Genomic DNA, 20,706 nt, shown 5'->3' on the forward strand with positions numbered 1-20,706 from the left:
CGGGAGTAGACGGCGCGGACGGTATCGAGGATTCTACCTTGGCATCGGCACAGAGCCAAACGGCAACAGCCCCAAATGCGTCAGATATGATGGTCATTTTCTCGGCAGCCCACATGTGGCTTCTCAACGCCACCGTTTTGGCTGCTCATTCGGTGTTTGGCACTGTTTCTCAGCTGAGTGCAGAACTCATATGCAGCCACAGCAGCCTTGCCCTTGTCACCCTTGAGCATCCCTTACGATAGCGCCTTCTGCGCGCGGAGGTGTGATTTGCTGGAGAGGTGCGCGACCCACTTCGAAACGGAAATGTGCTCTCGGCATATGCGACACATGACGGTGCGGTCCGTCGCAGCCGTGCTAGCCGCCTGCTGGCCCTTTCGTTTCTTTTCCCGCTTCGCCTGTCGCGGGTGCTGGGCTCGACGTGGCGGCACGGTGCCCTTGCGCAGGTTGTCGAGCGTCTCCATTCGCATGTGCTTCTCTGGGTAGCCGGGGAAGTGCAGCTTGAGGTACCTCTGAAACGCTGGCACCTTGACAGCGCTCTCGTACAGTCGCTTGAACTGAATGTACGACTGCGTGATCATGGTGACGTCGTTCTTCACAATGTTCCCGGAGGCAGTGCGGCGCTTGCGCCACCGCAGCCCGTACGGTGCGCAAAGGCGGTCCAAGTCCGCCTGCTTCTCTGGCGGCAACCCGACTTGGTGTCGGCTATCTGCCTGGTTGACGTTCATGAGACACCCGGACAGCCGCTCAAACGGCGTCGCGTCGAGACCAACGTAGCCGCCCTTGTGTATGTCGAGCGGCGGTACCGTCTTGTGCGTGCGGAGGTAACGTGCGAGCGTCTGAAGGCACTCCTTCCATGGGTACGGTCCGTGCACACCGTAGCGCTTCCATTCCGGCAGGCTCTCCAGGTCGCGCAGCTGGTGAACCTGGAGGTACGTCGTCCCATCGCGCTCGTACATCTTGTAGCCCCGGCGCACGTACTGGTAGAACATGTTCATCGACACCGGCGTCTCACCGACGACCCAGGCGTCGTTCGTCTTGGGATATCGGTTGCACTCTTCCACGACACGCTTCATCTCTCCAAAGATGCTCTTCCACGGGAGTCGCGCAGCGCGGTGCAGGCGGTCGGTGTCGCGAGTGGAGTAGCGCACACCGCGCCGAATGGCTGGTAGAATGAATCGTTGGAGCTTCTCCGACGTTAGCTTGAGCGCGCGGACGCCGACGACGTCGATTTCGTACGATTTCTTCTGGGGGTCGATCATGTATTCAAACAGCGTTGGGTCCTCGTCCATGAGAGCATCGGTGAAGGGGATGAGAGTGGAGAAACTCTGTAAGTTGATCGGGTGATCCGCGGCGTACCTGCGGTCAAAGACGGCCGGCAGAAAAACGAACGATGCCGGCTTGCCATCCAGTTTGTTCAGCGGGCGGCAAATGGTCTGAATGATGTCGCGCGAGCTGAACCGCGGCGCTGCGAAAAAGACGGCGTTGAGGTCGGGTATCTCCACCCCCTCCTGGAAAAGGCGCACATTCAGCAGAAGGCACCGCTTCGTCGCTGCGAAAGACTGTAGGGCGTTGGCAACTGCCGCGCTGCCCATGCGCGAGTGCGCGATGAGCACGGAAAAGGCCGTGACATCGCTGGGGGGTGTCTCGGCGAGCAACTCGTCGTATATCTTCAGCGCATGGGAGATGTTGCGGCAAAAGACGAGCATCTTATCCACCACACGCATGGCCTCAAAAAGATACGGGCACATGTGCGACATGTTAGCGCCCAGAACAATGCGCACAGAGAAGGGGTTCACGTGGCCGCTGTTAATGCCCTCACGGAGGTAGTAGCGGTAGGCGATGCCGCCAAAGTAGTCGCTGTCACTCATTTTGATGGGTGTGTCGTACGTTGGGGTGGCAGTGAGAAAGAGGCGCTGGCCGTGCAGGGGAAGCTTCAGGATAGTGTTGAATGCGGTATCGGTGGCGCTGCCGCACACACGGTGGCACTCGTCGAAAACGGTCAGCTGAAAGATGTTCAGCTCCTTGAGCAGTGGAGAGGAGTGATAGGTGGAGAGGACGACCACTTTGGGATTGCCCAAGACGGTTTCCCGAATCACGACAGGGTTTGTCGTCATTGACTGACTCTGGTTCCCGCACAGCATCACTGGGAGTGGGTCGGAGCCGATGATGAGTAACGGCGTGTCCCGCAGGCCGTAGGAGACGAGCTTGCGCACTGTCTGTCGAAGGAGGGAAAGGCCAGGAACGAGGTAGAGAACGCGCGCGCTACCACCCTCCTGGAGAGTGCGTTGAATGATGTTGTATGCCACTGGTGTTTTACCGCATCTGCACGCCATCTGACACACGGCTTTCTTGCGCTCGCGAAGCTCTGCCGTGAGACGGGCGATAGCCTCCTGCTGGTAGGGCCGAAGCGCATCAATGGAGTAGTCGTTGTTGTCGATCCAGGTAGAGAGGAACCTGAAGTCCCCGCTGGTGAGGCCCTCCTCGTTCTCCTCGTCTGCACTCGCAGAAGAATAGACGCCTTCATCGAGAGATGGGAGAGCTGCATGCAATTCAGCCTTGGCGCCGTCGAGAACTCCACGGTACGGTCCAATGGTGGCGGAGACCATGGCAGAAGACAGCGGAACCGCAGCCTGCTCCTCGTCTGTTTCTGTGGGTTCCGCGTCGGGGAAAGCGTGACAATCTGCTTGCTGCCGCGGTTTGCCGAGCGGAGTTGTGGCCAGCGTGCCTTCGTACCGCGGAAGTATGCGCTGAACAACGGAGAGGCGCAGTTTGCGCGCGAGCACTGCCGCTGTCTCCGTCACTTCATCCTCGCTGAGCCTAATCAGCTCACGGTGCTCCACCCGTTTAGCGCTCAGGCAAAAGAGCACCGACTGCTCCAGCAGCAGTGCATCTTGGCTGGTCTGGCACTCAAATACAGACGCATAGTACCACTCCGGGGTAAAGCACGTCTTGAAAGAGGCCATGTGGAGACGCGTCTCGACACACGTGCTGTAGCCGATCTTCACAAAGCCCGCCGCCTTCAGCCACGGGTGCTGCGCCACATAGAAGCCGATCGTCTGGAGGCGACATGGTGAGCAGACGAGCATTCCATCACGCGCTGCACGGCGAAAAAGCGTGAGCGTACGCGGTTGGGTGTTTGTGCGACGGTGCAGGAAGGGCCTTCGTAGGGGGAGGCTGAGTGGAGGGAAAAGCGAATAAAACGCGTCTCGCAGAGTCAATAGCGAGGAAGGCTTCTATGGGTCTATGTGGTGAGTGTGAGTCGCAGATGCACAAGGCGTCAGTGGTGTTACTACTGACGCCACGCCTTTGAGGGCCGTTACTGTATGCCGAGTGGGGACACTCGAAATTGCGAATTCGAAAACTCGGCAACGGAGGCACGTGACGGAGTACGCAGCCGCGCCTTCCTTTCGGCAATCAAGAAGAGAGAGGAAAAGGAGGGGAGAGGGGAGAGGGTAACGAAACATAAGAGACCCAAAGAGATACGAGCAACCGTTTTACTCCGATCCTTGGGCACTCAGTGCAGCGGGCTCAGCTGCTGCCAGCACCGCAGCACCGGCCACTCACACCTGAGGTCTTCATTGCTGATACTCAGAGAGCACTCTACTTTGGCTGATGAAACACGAGAGTGAATGCGGCGGCGAGGGAGGACAAAGTGAGCCGCAACACTCCGCATTCCCCGCTATACGATGTCATCTTACAGAGCAAGGGAGTGGGGAAGTGGCGGAAAAGAGAGAAGAGCGATCGGCTCATATCAGAGCCGCCTCGTTTGACCGTTTCGCATATCGTGTCATCGCCATTTTCTCAACGGTGCGGCACACTTCGTTCAGCTGTGCGCGTGTGCGCCAACAACGTTGGTGATGGCGCCCTTGCTGTTCCCGTTTCCGTTGAGTGTTGGTTTCCTACGGAAGATCACGCGAACGTTCGCGTACAGGAGGAGGGCACGTGCACCCGCGTGCGCGTGTATTGTTAAATAGAAAGAGAGAGAGAGAGTGGGGGGCCTGCAGAGAGTAACGTACCCAAATGCTCTGTCTTATGTTGCTGCTGCATTCACCAGTTTGCCTTGCTCACTTATAAGGAAACTAAGAAGCCAAAGCGAGTTATATCTTTCTGTTGCTATTATACCGCCTGTGTACGTGCGCTGGCGTGTGTGTCGGCTCTGCTGTTCAAGGGTGCCCCTTTCTTTTGCGCTCGCTTTCTTTCTACGTTCGGCTTCGTTTCTCTTCTCGCGTTTACGCCAGCAGAGAGTCAACTGCAACACAAAGCGCAGGGGCGCATCGATCGCCGTTTTCGCTCTCTCTTTTCTTCTTCGTTTTGCGCCGTTGTTCACCCTTCTGGTGTCCCACAGCTCCGCACACAGACACGCCACAGGCACGCACTTTGCTGTTGCTCCTTTCGCTCTCGCCTCTCGTCTCTTCTATTACAACTGTCCGAGTGCACTACGGGGCGGGAGAAAAAGGAGAGACACACCCAGAGCGCAGGAGAGATGCGCAGACTGGCGTCAGAACGACACAGCCCAGCGAAAAGGCCAACCATGATTCCCATTAGGAGAGGTGTCCACCCGCGCCGTAATGGAGAGAGGAAAAGCGAATCAAGGAGCTCATCTAGCCCATCAGGGGGGGGGGATGGCGCGCCAAATGAAAAATGTGAAGACAGGCAAGCACAAAGAGGTCTAGGACAGCCACTCATCCCTGAGTGTGCGGTAGTAGCACAGGGAGTGCAAGACGCAGGATGACAGCAGATCACCTCGGCGATGCCTGCATGCCTTGACGTCCGCCCACAAAGGACTTACTCTTTCCCCTCCGTGGCGTTGGTAGACTCCGCCGCAGCCCGCTTCTCGGGTGCCTTCTCAGCGGGCTTCTCCGACTTCTTCGCGGCCGTTGACTCCTCAGCCTTCTCCGGCTTCGCTTCGGCCGCCTTCTCGTCCTTCGGTGGCTCCTCTTTTGCCGGTGCCTCGACCTCGGCGTCCTTGGCGGTACCGTGCACGCGGCACTTCACGCCAAACTGGCAGGGGCGACCCTCCACAGCAGTGTGCAGGAACCGGCATCCATCACCGAACTTGCACGAGCCCTGAAGGTTGAAGCAGCAGGCGGTCTGGCGCTCCCACTCGCGCTGGGTCTCGAGCGTGCCGCCGACGAACGGCTTCTTTCGACGGAGCGGGAAGCCGCCACGCCCGCCACGGAAGCCGCCGCGCATGTTATTGTAGCCGCCACGACCCGCGCTCGGATAGTACCAGTAACCACGGTCCCGACCACCACGATACCCGGGCATCGCCGGCGGGTACCCCTGCGGAACATTGTACATGGGGTTGCCCATCGGATAGCCCTGCGGCGGCGGGTAGTAGTTGACCGGGGGATGATTGTAGCCTTGATGCGGCATGCCGTCCATTGGCCGGCTCATGTTGTAGCCAGTATCGTTGTAGGACGGACGGTTGTATTGCGGCATCGGGCCCTGAGCATCGTAGTGGGTACGCTGCATCATCGTATCCGACAGCGAGTAGGAACGCGGATTAGATATACTCTTTTCTATGGAGTAAAGAGGAATACGCACGCCGGTAGCGGGGGGGGCGATGAAGAAGGTGTAGGAGAGAGGTTGGCAGGGCTGGTAGGGAAGCTGCGGGTTGAACAGACGTGAGTGCACCACGCATGCATCACCAGCGCGGAACCGCGGCTACGGGCGAGGTGCTGCCATGGGTGAGCGGGAAGAAGTCCACATAGAGGGATCAGGCAGAGATGAGCGATCGACACACGTGGATGCAGAAAGGCCACAGGCCACCCCTGTGCAACAGGGAGCTGAGAGGCTAGCCAGTCGGCCGAGGGCTAAATCGCGCGTTCAAACAGCCATCCACGCCGGCACTGGCCTAGTAGCGAACCAACACGCAACGTCGCGCCAATCCGCCCCCCGCCGTATAAATGCGGGTGCGCGAAAAGGAGAGAGAGGCAATTTCACCAGGACAAGAGGAGCAAGAGAGTGTGGCTCCCATGTGCTCGCCAGAGGTCGTCTGTGCCCGCCAGAGGTCGTCTGTGCTCGCCAGAGGTCGTCTGTGCCCGCCCGCAGTGAAGCCAGAACGAAAGAAGCGAAGTACCGAGCACGGAGTGGAAAGAAGGCAAAAAGAAACACAAACATGCAGTGCATGTGGAACTATACATCCAACGTGAACACACGCACGGCGAGGTGGTGGTCACAGCTCCATCACCTCGCTACGCAGCGCATCCTCGTCCCCTGTGAAGTGCAGCACAGTCTGCTGCAGCCGTTGAAGCTTCGCGTCGAAGTAGGCCTGTATCCACTCCTGCGCCTTGTCAGCGAGTTGCGTGAGGGGCTGACGCGGCACGGAGCCGATGATGTAGTGCATGGAGACCGAGGCGGTGGGCTGCTGAACCACAGCGGGGAGGCGGAGGGTGCGCATGAGATCGACGATGCCGTTCTCTGTCAGTGTGTGCGCCGCATATCTCGGGACGTCCATCTTGTACGGCTCGCTGCGGTGGGCGAGGAAGTGATTGCGAGCGTGGTAGAAGAGATCCTCGAATAGGCTGCACATTGCTTTCTTCTCCAGCAAAAGACGGCTGCGCGTCTCGAGTACGAGAGCCGGCACACCGCTCCAGTCGAAGGTCTCGGCGGCAGCGGCAGCGTTCACGTGGCTCTCTTGCTGCGTATCTGTGCTAGAGGATGGGGGCTTGTCGCCCTGCATGTCCGTCTCGCCGTGGGCTGCGCCGCTGTCCTGCCGCCGCTTCATGTACGTCTCGTAAAACATCTCATCATTCGTGAGCCGGATAAATGCTTCGTCAGCACTGCGGAGTAGCGTGTCCTCGTCAAAGGCGGTCCCGATCAGCGACGGCTCAGCGAAGTTGGTGATGAGGTTGACGGGCATCTCGCTTGGCGTGTTGCGGTCCGACACGCGCAGCGAACCGCACCACAGCAGCCACAGCCGGTCACGTTGATCAGTCTTGAAGTAGAGTACCATACGTGTGATGAACTTGTGTTCGGTGTAGTAGAAGTGCTGAACAATGTTACCACACAGCTGCTTCACCTCGAGCGCGATGTTGCCCGACACGCTGCCCTCGTCGCTTAGAAACGTTGGGCCATCGTAGGTGACAGTGATGGAAAAAGGGTCGCACTCAGCTCTCTTGCGGTCGAAGATACGGTACTTGTTTGTGCGCCGCTGCACCATGCAAACACGCGGGCTCCACACGACCTTGATGACGCTGTTGTGGTACCCCTTCGGGAGGATGAACCTCTGCAGAATTCCATCCGGCTTCACCTTGCGTGTGAGAAACGCAGCCAACTTGTCGCAGTTGAACACCTCGACGAGTGTGTTGACCTCCGTCTCACCTTCGTTGGTTACCGTCTCCGTTGTGCAGAGGTAGATGGCGGCGATGGGAGAACCTTCGTGGAGGTCTTGGGTAAAGCCCTGCTCGATGGTTTTGGCGTCGAGCTCCTTGCCTTGCTTCCGCACCACCTCCTTTGCCTTCATGTCCGTTGTGTACCAGCCACGTGGAAAGTTATGCTCAAACACGACAGTGTCGGGAATGCGAATTCCGTGGCACGCCTTCATCGTCTTGGGGTTGCGCTTCGCTATGATGTTGTACAGCCCTGTGACGACATCATCCCCCTCAAGGGGATGGTTCTTCATCCACGTGTGGCCCTTGTGTGCGCGCGACATCGTGCCAGAGGTGCGGGGGCCGAGATGGCGACTAGTGAGAAGAGGGAAAACGTGCCGTGAGAGGGAGGCCGAGGAGTTCAGGCCGCACAGTATGTTGGCGAAGTGAGTAGGGGGGGAGGAACGGAGAGGGTGCACAGCAGTATACGCAGAGGGCATGCAAAACAACCCCGAATAACGGAGAAAGGGGCCGCGAGAGAGAGAGAGAGAGGTGAGCGTCGATTAGCGGTGAGGGGGGTGGGTGAAGGAAGATGCCCGAGGGAGAAGCGCGAGGCCACTGAAAGTTGAGTGTCTTCCTACTGCAGAAGCACAAGTGCATGGCGGATGGTAATGTGAGCACTGCGTGCAGTGCGTGGGGCTCTTGAGAGGTGAACAGAAAAAAATGAGTTGGTCGGGGGTGGCCAATATACCACAGGGGAAACACCTCCACCACAACAGGAACGGGATCCTCACGAGGCGAATCCTACACCGCTGCATGGGCAGCGCCTCCATTCAATCACGCCATGCGACGTACACTTCATCGGTGCGGAAGCGCTGCGTGATGGTCGCCTCCGCCATGGGCGTAAAGAAGCCGCTCAGGTACTGCAGCAGCCCGGCGTAGGCGATCATGCACCCATTGTCTACACAAAACCGCTGGTCCATGTCGAAGCAGCGACCCCCACGTTCTGCCGCCATCGTCTGCATCATACTCTGCAGGCGCTTGTTGCATCCCACTCCGCCGACAATGAGGACATCAGATGCGCGGACTTGCGACATGGCGCGCTCCGTCACTTCCACTAGCATGGCAAAGATGGTCTCCTGCAAAGCGAAGCAGATGTCGTCCGTGTTGAACGTCTCACCGGGCGGCACCGGGGCGCTCGTCAGCGGTGGTGCCGCTTTGCGCCGCTTGTCGGACAAATCGTAAACGTCCGGCTCCGTGAATTGAGGGTGGCGCACAAGCTGCTCAACGTAGGAGAGGATGCCGCTGAACGACATATCCATTCCCTTCACGGTGTACGGTAGGCGGATGTAGTGCTTGCCCCTCTTGGCCTTCTGCTCAATGTTGTACCCCGGCGCCGGGTCGTTTGAGATGCCCAGGAGGCGGGCGACCCGGTCCAGGCAGTTGCCCACAGCGATGTCGATCGTCTCACCAAAAATGCGGTAGCGGTGATCAGCGTAGGCAATGACTTGCGTGTTGCCCCCGCTGACGTACAGCACGACAGGGTTCTCGCTCTGCGTGACGACGCGGCCCATCTCGATGTGGCCGATGCAGTGGTTGACACCCACCAGCGGCTTCCCCCACAAGAGGGACAGCGCTTTGGCTACGGTGCAGCCGACAGAGAGCGGCGCGCCCATGCCAGGGCCTTTCGTGTACGAGATGATGTCGATGTCAGCCGGAGTCACTGCGGCATCGTGCATGGAGCGCTGCACGACCTGCAACACACACTGGGAGTGATGGATGGCCGTCTCGCGCGGCAGGAATCCGGTCCCAGGTGGAGTAATGTAGGTCTCGCGAACATTGGAGAGCACCGCACCAGTCTGGTCCACCACCCCCACACCGATCTTGTTTGCGCTTCCCTCGATCCCCAGGGACAGTGTGCGCTTCATCTGTAAGAAGTCACGGCGCGAGTGCCGAGCTGAGACACAGGCGCACCGCACAAGCAGAAGAAATGGGAGGGAGGGAAAAGGAGGTGAGAGAAGAGGAGTCTGTGCGACAGTGGAGGAGAGAACGACTGTGAATGGGCTTCTCCTCGGCTCCACTAGGCGTGGCGGGTGGGGATGGAGGAGAGGCTGAGACTCAAGATCGGAGGGAGGCTCAGTGTGGACTCGTAGGTGCGTAGCGACGGTCGGGGCCTTCCGACTTTTCCTGTTGTGTATTTTGATATCGGTGCTGCTGAGATACACTACCATACAGTGCCACGCTGACGCTCTCTACTTGGGCATGCCGAGATCGTCGCGTGCTGAGGTGCCCTCCACCCTGCGCCTCGCCGCGTACGCACGTTGTCGCTCCACGTGCCATTTGCGCCGGCGAATGGAGGTGAAGGCGGGTGAGTACGAGGCGGTGGCTCGCTGGTAGGCGGAAACGTCGTGCTCGTTTCGCGCCGCGAACGCCGCACCGTACGCGATGCCGTCCGCGTAGACCTGCCGCTGAAGCTGAAGACGAGTGATTGCTAGTCGGAGCATGGAAGTGATGATTGCTGAGCGTTGAGGAAGCGCAACCGACGACACTACGAAGGTGCCATACCAGCCGTGCGTATCACACCAAGACAGGTAATTGGAGAAGCGAGATCAGGTAGAGAGAGAAGAGAGTGCGCTACTGCCGTCCGCACATTGGGGAAGAAGCGAGAAATCGACGACTCTACACTTTAGAGAAGGAGAGGATCGCCGTGAGAGAGAAACCGCCGCCACACTTCCGCTTCCCTTCCCTGCAAATTCCTGAACTCACACGTGATGACTGTCTTTCCCTCAGGAAAATGAGTGCTTGCAGCATTGGTGCTGCTACATTCGGCACAGCAGCACCATCAGCTGAGGAGTGAAGTGTCGACATCGGCGGCAGCGCATCGACGCTCAGCACGATGATTCGTTTTTGGATTAGTGGCAGGCAGCACAGCGATGCCCCCGCTCGTACAGATGGGCACAGACAAGTAAATGGATGTACTGGACAACAATGCGTCGAAGCCACAGTGACGGCAACGACAACACGACAGACGCTCTCAGTCAGGCATTTGACGCTGAGATGCCGCATACGCTCTAAAAGAGATACTGCACCGCCTCTGGCTCGACGACCTCGTGGCGCTTGTGGACCAGCATGAGCGCCGCTGACACCACTAAGAACGGCACGATGAGCGTGTACTTAATGGCGTGCATAAAGTACATATTGAAGCTGAGGGAGATGGAGTCCGTGAACGACTGTCCGTTCGGCAGCGTGAGAACCACATTCAATGACGAGTACATCCTCTCTAAAGGTGCGCGCACCTTCACATTATGTGTCCCCGGTTTGTCGAAGCGCATGCGGTAGAGGCGGATACGAGTGCCGACGGTGATGTCGACGGCGTAGCTGCGGTTCATGATGACAGGCCGGGCATCGTAGATCGTAAACTCAACGTTGAACGTGTCGCCGCGAATGTCGCGGAAGGTGCGGAAGTTGGGGGATATGGCGATGCCAACGTGGTTCCCGCTCGCACTGCAGCCGTTAACCCCCTTCGTTTTGCTGGGCCAGGCGTTCATGGCAGTGTACGGTGTGGCCGTCTCGAAGACATAGACACCGCCATTGATGGTGGTCACGACGAGGTCCATCTGTCCGTTGCCCAACACATCGTCAGCGAGCACCATGGAGGAGGACTTCTCGTCGATGTCGATTGTCTGGACACAGCCGGAGGAGGCCCGCACAAGGTACACGCGGCCGTTGTGTGACGGCACCACAATATCGAGACCCTCACCAAACATCATGCCGTTGAGGTTCAGCAGCAGCACTGGCGCCACGATGGAGCCACCCGTCACAATGGGGAAGGACGGGAGCACGGTGCCGTCGGTGCCGCGCAGGGCGTAGATAAGACCCGAGGTGGTGCCAAAGACAACATCGACGACACCGTCGCCGTCAACGTCGCCGAAAGTGAGACGGTCGGCCACGCCACCGATCACATCCTTCTCCCACATGATAGTGCCAGAGGCGTTGTAGCACCGCACCTTTCCCTCCGTATCACCAATGCAGATATCGAGGGTGCCGTCGCCTGTGACGTCCTCCGCTGTCGGGCTGGCAGAGAGGGGCCCGAGCAGCACCGGCCACCCACCCAACGGTTTCCCATCCGCAGTGAAGCCAAACACAAAGCCGGGAGAGGTGCTGACATACACTTCCATGGATCGGTCTTCGTCGGCGTTGATGATGAGCGGGGTGCTCAGGGCGTAGGCCGCGTTGGAGCTATTCTTGGTTGATGCATGTAGCAAGTGGGCCCATCGTGTTTCGCCCGTGACAAGGTTCAGGCACACGACTGCCGTGGCGACGAAGTCGTGAGGGTCAACTCCGTCGGGAAACCGCTCCGGGTGCTTGTTGATCACGTCATTGCTGAAGAAGTAGCTAACATGCAGAATGACATCCAAGTCGCCGTTCTGGTCCACATCCGTTACCACCGGGGTAGCAAGGATGTGGGCGTCCACCTTGATCTCGTCCTCACTGAGGATGATGTCGGCTGTCCGTCGCAAGTTGCGGCCCTCAAACATTGTCTCTTCCGAACCGGTAGCTAGATTCGAGGTCCGGTAAAGCTCTGGATGAAAGAGAAGGTCCAGAGAGGCACGCGCCTCCGGACTAAGGTGGCTGTTTGGTCCCACGTCCATCTCTGATTTCACCCATGGAGGACCCATCTCCTCGTCTATATCGAGCTCATCAGCGTCAAACAACGGGTTCGGTTTGTCCTCGATCACGTCCTGCTCCGAGACCTTTGCAAGAGCGTCGTAGTTTTCATCGTCCATATCCGCCGCTCCTGTCGGGGTGTGGCGTCGTCGAGTTAGGGAATGGCGACTCCGCTGCTGCAGCACCTCGTCAGGGGTGATTGTCAGGTCGTCCATGTGGCGTGCTCTCAAGATATCCTCCAGAACAGTTCCGTTTTGGATTGGTGTGCCAGGGCGGATGTTGGCAGCTTGCTGAGGCGGCAGGTTGTCCCTCACCCAGTTCCTCTTCATGGTGAGCGGCGGCACCTGCAAATAGCCCTGCACCTTGCCATTCGAGCCGAATATGACGAGCTCCCCGGTGTACAGTGCAACCAACCAATCAACCTGACCGTCTCCGTTCAGGTCCACGGGAAGGGGGCTCGCATATGTTTTCATGCGGGGGTGCATGAACGGGAAGCCGGGGATGTCCTCCCCGGTGGGTCCGTCCAGCGCCTCCAGGAACTGAGAGAAGGTGGGGATGAGCACTTCCTTGTGGCCGTCGTGCGCCAGATCTACGATGCGCGGTGTGGCGTATACGCTGCTGCCCACACGCGCTGACCAGCCCAGATTGAGACCAGAGTAGCACTGGCTCGTGCTGTTTGGGGTGAGCTGCTCTGCATATTGGGCCCTACCCACCGCGATGAAGAGCAGCGCACACAGCACCAGGGAAAAGGGCGCGATCATGACCTTCCTACGCACCGCTGGAAAGAAGCGGGGCGGGTGCCAGCTGGGGAGATAGGAGGAAGGACTGAAATGGAGAAGCGGGGGAGTGCGTAAGAGGGGCTTCCGTCAGCAATGGGCGCTCCTGCTGACCAAAACAATAGTGCGGTGCTGAGCTCAGAGAGAGGGAGAGGATGAAGAGGGAGAGAGGAGGTGTGGATGGCTGTTGCGGTGCAGCACGTTCTCTCTGCGCGCCATCACGCTCACAACGAAGTGCGAGAGAAAACTGGCCGAGAAAACTGAGCCGCCAGATACGAGGTTGTTTTGTCAAGTGTGCAGCTGTGCGGCGGCAAACAACAGAAGGGTGCTTAGCAAAATGGCATTCAGCAGTGCAGAGAAGACGTCGCCGATACGCCTCATTCTCTCACTTTCAACTCCCGCTCCTTCAAGTGCGCAAACTGCGGCGTCGGTGCAGCCTTGCTCCGCACCTCTGCTGGAATCGGTCTTCTCTCGCCAATCGAGCGGAGCTCGCCGGGCTTCATGCCTTTGAGGAACGGCACCGCGTACGTCCCCATCCAAGACCAGAACACCATAAAGGCAAAGAAGAGCTTCCATGGGTACACACGGAGCTGATCGAGTCTCTCACGCCACGGCAGCGTGCGGTTGCGTTCGATGCGCTGACGGTCCTTCTGCAGAGCGTGGAGCAGATCAAAGCGCCGTTTGCCCTTCTTGCAGCTACTCGTGGCATGCACAGTCGGTCGGCGCGGTACCACCCTGGGCTTCGCGAGCAGCATGCCGAGGCGCCGCAGCATGCCGATTCAAGCCCGATAGATATACAATGTGAATGCGTGATACCCAACAGCCCGTCTTCCATCTCTTCGCCACTGTTGTTTGTGCGTGAAGGGAGGCGTGCGAGCGTTGAGATGTCACGGAGGAGGAAGAGAGGAGGGGGAAGGGCATTCGAGGGAGAGTCGAGTAAGAATGGGCTCCAAAGGAAAACACAGCTCATCTCAGTTATTGTTGTTAACCAACTCCGGCGGGCAGAACGACTACTCTCGCAGGCGTGCGCTCTGGGAGTACACGCCTGCGCCCCCTCCCCCCGTAGTGCGTCGCAGTCCCAATGCAGGCAGTGGCGCAAACACGAGACCAACACGACGACACCCCAGTCAGCGCTACGGCTCACACGGTAGCCACCAAACACCTCAACGTGGCGCACTAACGCAAAAAGGGGTGAGAAGAACAAGAGCAGCAGGCTTTCACCACCACCTCACAGATGCGAATGCGCGAGGAAAACACACTACAGTACTTCGCAGCACTGTCATTACATCGGGACCGAGCTCAATGGACCACGCGGCGACGAGGTGGGGCGCACGTGAGATGTCACGTACAGTCGCATCTCGTGTTTCCACTTGAGCAGCTCTTCCGCGATGCGGCCATTTTCTTCGATCAGCGTATTCCGCTCGTCCGCAAGTCGCGTACACTCACTGGTGAGGCGGTCGTTCTCGTCGGACAGCTGCTGCAAGTCGCTGACAATGCCGCCCGAATCAGTGCTGCAGCCAACAGTGACACCCGCGCCCCGCTGCGTCGCTGCAGTGACGGCCTCCTGCAGCTGCCCAATCTCCCGCGCGTGCGCCTCCTCTTGCGCCATCATGTCCTCTAGCGTGTGCGTCAGCGATACGCACTGACGCTCCGCCTTTTCACGCAGCTGCTCCGACTGCGCCAAGTTGGTCGAGAGGCGTTGGCACTCCTGCTGGTAGTAGCAGACCGAATCGCGCAGCTGCTCCACCTCCGTGGCGAGCCGTGCCACCTCGCGGTCCGCCGCCTCCCTGGCAAGGCGCTCCGCCTGTATCTCGTCGCGCAGCTTGTGTATGCGGCTCTTCGTCTCTGCGCTAAGTGAGGCCGTGTAGCGCGACTGCATGGAGCGACCTTCTTCCTCTATCCGCCGCAGCTGTTCCTCAATCTCGACTCGTCGCATCTTCTCCTGCTGCAGCGCACGCTTGTGATCCTCCTTGACTCCCTCCAACACGCGGCGGCAGCGCTCCACCTCGTGCTGCTGCTCCTCCACCTGCTCCTTCATTCGGTCCTGCAGCACCGCCTGAGCCTGCTGGGCCTCGCGCAGCTGCACTCCTTGAGCGAGGTCCTTATCAGTCAGTGCCTTCTTGAACTGCGCAATGTCCTCATTGAGCTCTGCGATGCGCTTCTCGTAGTCGGCGCGGTCGCGGCGAGCGGTATCGCCCGCATTGGCTGCCTGTTCAACTGCCTGGCGTCTTGCCTCCACCGCCACCGTCACCTCATTTCGCAGCTGCGTGTTGAGAAACTGCAGGTGGTCACGCTGACGTTTCACCTCTTCTGTCAATGCCACCGCCCGCTCCACCTTTTCCCTTTCACTGGCCACCCTATCTGCGTACTCGGACTCCATGGAGCGTTGGTGTTGCTCCATCGCATTGACGTCGTAGAGAAGTGACTGCAACTGCGTCTTCACCTTTTCCATCTCCCTCTGCTTGTTGCTGTAGAGCTGCTTGTATTGGTCCGCCGCGGACTGGCAGCTCTCGCACTGCTCCACTGCCTCCCCTATCTGCCGCTGTGCCTCTTTCATCTCCGCGAAGGTCGCGTCCAGTGTGCGCTGGAACCCAAGCTGCTTGCTCTCTAGCTCCTTGCGCAGCATGTCGACGGTGAGCTGCAGTCGCACCGCCTCCGATGCATCGGCACTGCTTTGCACGCTTCGCATCTTTTGATTCTCCCGGCTGAGGAAGGTCACTTCGTCTTGCAGGCGCGTGTTTTCCTGCTGTAGTCGTCGCACACGAGGGTCAACGGGCGTGGTGGATAAGATGTGGTTCACCGACTGTCGCGGCTCGCTCTCGCCGAACTGTGTTTTCAGAGCGGGTGGCGCGGCGCCACGCCACGGGCTGAGCCGACAGCTTCCTCGCTGACTGGTCATGCTCATGCGGCGCCGCTCCTCCAGTCGCAGCTGCGCGCGGACGAGGAGCTCTTCAGCCGCGTTGTCCACTGCAGACGCCCGTAGCCCCGAGGCGTCGGCAACGTCGCTACTACGGTTTGCCCACACTTGCGATGTGCCAGAGGCCCGCTGTTGCGGGCCTGCTGCCGCCTGGCGCGGGGGAAGCGGCAGTACGTGTTGCACAAACTCATCGCTCGCTCGATCTTCTTCGTCGTCACTGTGGCTCAGTGCCGCTTCCACGCGCACTGCGTGCGGTGTCGCGTAAGGTGGAATCGCTGACGTGGAAGGCTGCGTCTGCAGAGAAGGGCAGGAGGAATGCGCAATTGGGGTCGAGGAAGCGGGCACTGCTGGTGCTGCCGCACACGCCGCGGCCGACCTCTTGCGCTTCGACAAGGATGCGGGCGGTGTGGATGACTGCTGCGGCGGCGGCAGTTGTTCTGTTGCCTCTGGTTTGACAGTGGTGACCGATGGCAGAGTCCACAACGCTGAGGGAGCGCTCTTCACAGTGGTCACGGGGAGCGCCTGCTTGAGTGCTGCCGCCAGTGAATGTGCGGGATGCGCTGCCTGTGGCGGTGACTCTCTTTGACGGAGAGTGGCCGGCACCACAATTTTCTCCGAGTGTTGCGAGCAGTCGTGGTCCGTCTCGAAGGCGATGCTGTCAGAGTTGTCGGTTGTGGTGGCCGTCTTGGCGTTCAGCTTCGGCGCCACCTTTTTAGGCGGCAGTTCTTCGTGAAACTCAAAGTCGCTATCTGAGTCCACCTCGTCGAAGCGCTTGACGCGGGCGGCAGCTTTGTGCATTGTGTAAGAGAATCACAGGTGATGGACAAGTCGGAGGTTGTATTGCAGGGAGAATAAATTGGGAGAAAGATGAAGTCAGAGCACTCGGCGTGAGCGTCTGAGTCCAGTGTGCTTGATACGATGAGGAGCGAAGGAGAACTCACAATTTTCCATGTGAAACACTGCACGGCTGCCACCCAATCCTTCGGCGCTCTTTTCTTCTACCAGAGCGTGAGAGGAGGACGGCGAGCGATGGCAGCGGCTGTAGGGCAGGAGATAGTGTGAGCTAGTAACTGAGGGTAGTGTTCGGCATCGCAGCACAACGACAACCCACTTAGAGTGAGCTACCTTGGATAGGATGCCCTTGCTGGCGTGGAGACGGTTGAGGGTGCAAGGAAGCAGCATACAGGCGCGGAGCAGAGCGAGTACCGCTCGTTTGAAGGACGGGGCCCCATGAAGGCGCGGACAGAGATGCGCTGCTCTACAAAGGCGGTGCGTCGGTAGTGTGGTCGATTTGTGGGCACGAGGGGCAACTGCACATCGCACGTACATAAGGAAGAGAGAAGGCCTAGCGTATTTGCTACGTCACGCGCCAATCGCGCATCGAGGGAGAGTCCCGCTCCCCCTCCCCCCCCTCCCCACACGTCCTGACACCGCTTGCCTCGTTCCCCTTAGCCACAAGTGAGGGCGCGCAGCAGCAAACACACGGTCTGCGAGCACCTCGGGGAACTCTAAAGCGGAATAACCGGCGCTCGTGTGAGGGGGCAGCGACTGCGATAGAGCAGGACGTAGGCGATGTGCGCTTCCCCGGCACCGCGCAGCCGCCTCACGTCCTCCTTCGAGACAGCCGCCACGTTCTCGTCGTCGTAGACAAGCCACGCGTCTGCCTTCCTACCCCAATACACATAGTGGCCTCCATCTGCGCTGCGGCCCTTGTGCGAGATGACGCCGCACAGCTCATAGTAACCGCTCTCGTTCTTGAGGATGAGGGGCACCTTCTCCTGCTCCGGTGTGTCCGCTGGCGACGACTCCCTTTCCGCTCGAGGGCGGCGGCGCCGCTCCAACTCCTTGTCGCGCCGCTCTTGGAGAATATCGCGCGCCGGTTTCTCTGCGGCCTTGAGCGCTTCGGTGGAGACAATGGCGGTGTCGAGGATGAAGGGGAACGTGATGGGCTTGAGGATCTTCGCCTTCTTCTGGATGTCCACGCGCCAGGAGAAGCGGACCAGGTGCACAAAGACGTACTCCGGCGCTTCGCTCAGTTTGCTGACGCGAGTGAATTGGGCGGCGTCCTTCTGCAGTGCCTCGCAAGGTGCAGTGAAGCGCTCGTCGAAGGCATGCTCGAGCCCCGCCTCCAGCGTCTGCACCTCGCCCGTGATGTTGCAGGACAGCATCGTGAAGGGCACCTCGGACTCCTTGCCCTTGTCAGTCGGGTCGTCAACACAGGTGAGGGTCTGGTGCATCTTGCCTTCAAAAAGGTGCGCGTACTTCTCGGGTAGAACAGAGTTTACAGCCTGGAGCAGCACGTTGAGCACCTCCTGCGAGTCCTGCTGCATGAAACCGCCATGCTCGTCGCGCTCACCAAACGTTGGATTGGTCTGCACCAGCGTCGTCCAGAGCTGCAGCGGCATCACCGCCTCCTTGGTGCTCTCTAACGACTGCAGCACGGCACTGAGCTGGCGTAGAAGTGCGTTGTCGCCACGGTACGCCTCGAGCACTTCGCGAATCTCCGGAATGGTGCGCAGCATCTGCAGCGCCGAGTTCAGGTAGCACGTGTTGGCGATATTTCTCAAACCGTTCGAGGTGGTCGTAGTCGCGGTGAAGCCGCCGGTCTTGTTCGCCTCTCCAGCGGCCGCCTGTACTGTGGGCCCCGCCACAGCGCTCTCTGTTGACCCAATCAACATGACCGTCTTGCCAGGCGCGAGGCCAGCGGCGCTCAGTGTAGCGTCATCTTTGCTCGTGGCGGGCTTAAGGCCCATGAGTTTCTGCTTCTCCACCGGCACTCCGGTTTTCGCTTTGAGCGCCTCCTTGAGGGCGCCCACCGTGCTGCCGAGGTCCACCTCCATCGTGAGGTCCTCCTTCCCCCATTTTACTTTGATTTCGGCCAGCATGAGAGAGAGCGTAAGTAAACGATGATGGAATGACTGGCTAAGTGGGGAGTGGGAGGAAGGGTATGCCGGTGATCGATGGGGAGGAGATGAAGAGGAGCGGTGAGTTGCGGTGCGTCTCTGCATGTGCGCGTGTGTACAAGTTACAGCAGTGGTCAGTGTCGAGTTGGATGGCCCAAATCAAAAGATAGGGGGAGGGGTCAGTGGTGACGTAGTGGAGCAGCTAAAGTCCCGCGCGCATCGTGCCTAGGGGAGATGCCCCAAAGGTGCGACATTCGTTTCGGTGATCGCCGCGTGGTAGTGTGCCCCTCACCCCAACACGCAGCGCACGCGCTTGTGTGTTGCTACGCCGCGCTGGCGGATGGAAGAGACAACCGAGACAATCCTCCGCGGCAGCCCTAAGGAGAGCCACAACTGCTCACGGCGTTCAGTATAACGGCACCCCTCGTTTCCCTGTGCGGGTGCGCCAGTGGTGGCCCTTTTTTCCACTTTGTCCGAGGCTTCTTGGGCAGCAGCGATGCGTACACAAAACGCGCACAGACGCCGCACTGCGGAGAGACGTACGAAGCAAATGGGACGCGGGTCTAGCGCACAGGCGACCTCGCACGCCGTGGTGTCGGCAGAAGCGGTGGCGTCATCTACCCTCCACTCTGTCAGGAGAGAAGAAAGAGAATTTGCTTCTTGCAGGCGGTCTGGATACTCTCGGAACGCGTGTCCAGGTGGCCAGGGAGACACCCCAGCTGGCGCTGCAGCAACGCGCAAACGACGCCCTTTCGCTGCGAGGCGTCCCATGGGACAGAGCGATACCATTGTGTGTCAGCAGTGCGGATGAGTTGCTCGACCTCCCTCCGTCGCATGGCGCCGTAGGTCCAGGAGGCGAAGATGGGGGGCGTGTTCTTGCGCGGCATCACCCGCACCCACCGAAAAGAGAGATCGGCGCCTATTAGGGTGCTATGAATATCAAGGGCCCTTAGTACGAAGACGAGGACGATATTGAGAACGTACTCCGACGCGCAGTGGCTCTGCAGCAGCGAGACAAAACTGAAGTCCGCCGGCTTCGCTTCGCGCCGCTCGAGAGTGCTCGTCTCGCGCACAAGCCTCACAAACGTGTTGAGGTCCTTCGCGTGCCCCGCCTCGAGTGAGCGCACATCCATCCGCTCCTGCACAGACTGGGCTATGTTCTGCACACAGGATCGAATACCCATCTGGTAGTCCTTGAGGCAACGCTCGAAGGACTGCTGCGAGTCGCACCCGACGCACGCGCCGTGCAACGCGGCGCTCATTAGCGCCATACCGTCGTAGACATCCCAGGGGTCCTGCTGCTCCTCCAGTCGCTCCCACTCTGCCAGCACCCAGATGGAAAAGAGGGAGCTGCGGGCTTCCTTAAGAAACGCGAAAGCGTTCGTCAACGTGGATGGGGTGTGCGGCGCCTCGAAGGAGCGGCGCACAATGCGACGCAGCTCGTCGTCCGGCGCTATCCACACCTGGGAGGGCATAAACTCAGCCCACTGCACCTGCGCAATGCGCTGCGTATGAGGCTGCTCGGCCACGGACACTAGCCGCAGTACTCGGCGATAGAGGTGGCGTGCGAGCCCCTTGTCGATGGCGCCGCCTCGACTCTTCATCGCATGGGCTTCTGATGGGGGGAGGGGGGAGCACCAAAAAGAGGAGGGAGGGCGTTGGCACTGCCGGGCGACCGCTCGCGGAGAGCACAACTCCCAACGACGCAGGCGGAGGCCGCCGTCCTATCGGAATCTCCTTCGTGATGATGCTCAGGGTCCGCGATGCAGTCGACGTCGCATCTGCCGACTCCTTTCATGGGCGCTACTGGGCGCAAGGGTGGAGTGTGGCAAGTGGAAAACACAAGTACTCAAACCAGTAATACAGAAGGAGGGGTGGGGGGAAAGGGAGGTGAAGGAGAGATCCAAAGAGAAGTCTGCAGAGGCACGGCAGCGCAGCGATCGCGTGCACGTGGGTGCGACGTGCCACATTCGTCTGCGCACCATTCACGACGACGGCTCGGTGGAGGATGACAGAAGACTCAGCGACACATTGTGGATTCGAACCAGAGTAAGAGAGAAGCACGCCAGTCACCAAACCAGAACTGGACGCGTCCCGACGCCGACGCACACCTACGCCCACACGTCCAG

The 20,706-nt window shown here is 59.5% G+C and overlaps 9 protein-coding genes across 9 annotated transcripts; all 9 read right to left on the reverse strand.

Moving 5' to 3' along the window:
* Positions 1-233: 233 nt before the first annotated feature.
* Positions 234-3,086, reverse strand: LPMP_310070 (helicase-like protein; the record flags this gene model as incomplete). The annotated part of the gene is made up of 1 exon (XM_010703097.1): positions 234-3,086. The coding sequence occupies one exon, from the start codon at positions 3,084-3,086 to the stop codon at positions 234-236; it is 2,853 nt and encodes a 950-aa protein (XP_010701399.1).
* Positions 3,087-4,785: 1,699 nt separating this feature from the next.
* On the reverse strand, positions 4,786-5,478 carry LPMP_310080 (hypothetical protein; the record flags this gene model as incomplete). Its single annotated transcript, XM_010703098.1, has 1 exon — positions 4,786-5,478. One exon carries the CDS (start codon positions 5,476-5,478, stop codon positions 4,786-4,788), a length of 693 nt encoding a protein of 230 aa, XP_010701400.1.
* A 700-nt stretch (positions 5,479-6,178) lies between these two features.
* On the reverse strand, positions 6,179-7,657 carry LPMP_310090 (hypothetical protein; the record flags this gene model as incomplete). Its single annotated transcript, XM_010703099.1, has 1 exon — positions 6,179-7,657. The coding sequence occupies one exon, from the start codon at positions 7,655-7,657 to the stop codon at positions 6,179-6,181; it is 1,479 nt and encodes a 492-aa protein (XP_010701401.1).
* Positions 7,658-8,146: 489 nt separating this feature from the next.
* LPMP_310100 (O-sialoglycoprotein endopeptidase, putative) lies at positions 8,147-9,241 on the reverse strand (the record flags this gene model as incomplete). The annotated part of the gene is made up of 1 exon (XM_010703100.1): positions 8,147-9,241. The coding sequence occupies one exon, from the start codon at positions 9,239-9,241 to the stop codon at positions 8,147-8,149; it is 1,095 nt and encodes a 364-aa protein (XP_010701402.1).
* A 1,143-nt stretch (positions 9,242-10,384) lies between these two features.
* Positions 10,385-12,742, reverse strand: LPMP_310110 (intergrin alpha chain protein, putative; the record flags this gene model as incomplete). Its single annotated transcript, XM_010703101.1, has 1 exon — positions 10,385-12,742. The coding sequence occupies one exon, from the start codon at positions 12,740-12,742 to the stop codon at positions 10,385-10,387; it is 2,358 nt and encodes a 785-aa protein (XP_010701403.1).
* A 392-nt stretch (positions 12,743-13,134) lies between these two features.
* LPMP_310120 (hypothetical protein) lies at positions 13,135-13,530 on the reverse strand (the record flags this gene model as incomplete). The annotated part of the gene is made up of 1 exon (XM_010703102.1): positions 13,135-13,530. One exon carries the CDS (start codon positions 13,528-13,530, stop codon positions 13,135-13,137), a length of 396 nt encoding a protein of 131 aa, XP_010701404.1.
* Positions 13,531-14,039: 509 nt separating this feature from the next.
* On the reverse strand, positions 14,040-16,472 carry LPMP_310130 (hypothetical protein; the record flags this gene model as incomplete). The annotated part of the gene is made up of 1 exon (XM_010703103.1): positions 14,040-16,472. The coding sequence occupies one exon, from the start codon at positions 16,470-16,472 to the stop codon at positions 14,040-14,042; it is 2,433 nt and encodes an 810-aa protein (XP_010701405.1).
* Positions 16,473-17,182: 710 nt separating this feature from the next.
* Positions 17,183-18,559, reverse strand: LPMP_310140 (ubiquitin hydrolase, putative; the record flags this gene model as incomplete). The annotated part of the gene is made up of 1 exon (XM_010703104.1): positions 17,183-18,559. One exon carries the CDS (start codon positions 18,557-18,559, stop codon positions 17,183-17,185), a length of 1,377 nt encoding a protein of 458 aa, XP_010701406.1.
* Positions 18,560-19,209: 650 nt separating this feature from the next.
* LPMP_310150 (hypothetical protein) lies at positions 19,210-20,181 on the reverse strand (the record flags this gene model as incomplete). The annotated part of the gene is made up of 1 exon (XM_010703105.1): positions 19,210-20,181. One exon carries the CDS (start codon positions 20,179-20,181, stop codon positions 19,210-19,212), a length of 972 nt encoding a protein of 323 aa, XP_010701407.1.
* Between the last annotated feature and the right edge of the window lie 525 nt (positions 20,182-20,706).

The sequence above is a fragment of the Leishmania panamensis genome (assembly GCF_000755165.1).
Source record: "Leishmania panamensis strain MHOM/PA/94/PSC-1 chromosome 31 sequence".
Classification (NCBI taxonomy): Eukaryota; Euglenozoa; class Kinetoplastea; order Trypanosomatida; family Trypanosomatidae; genus Leishmania; species Leishmania panamensis.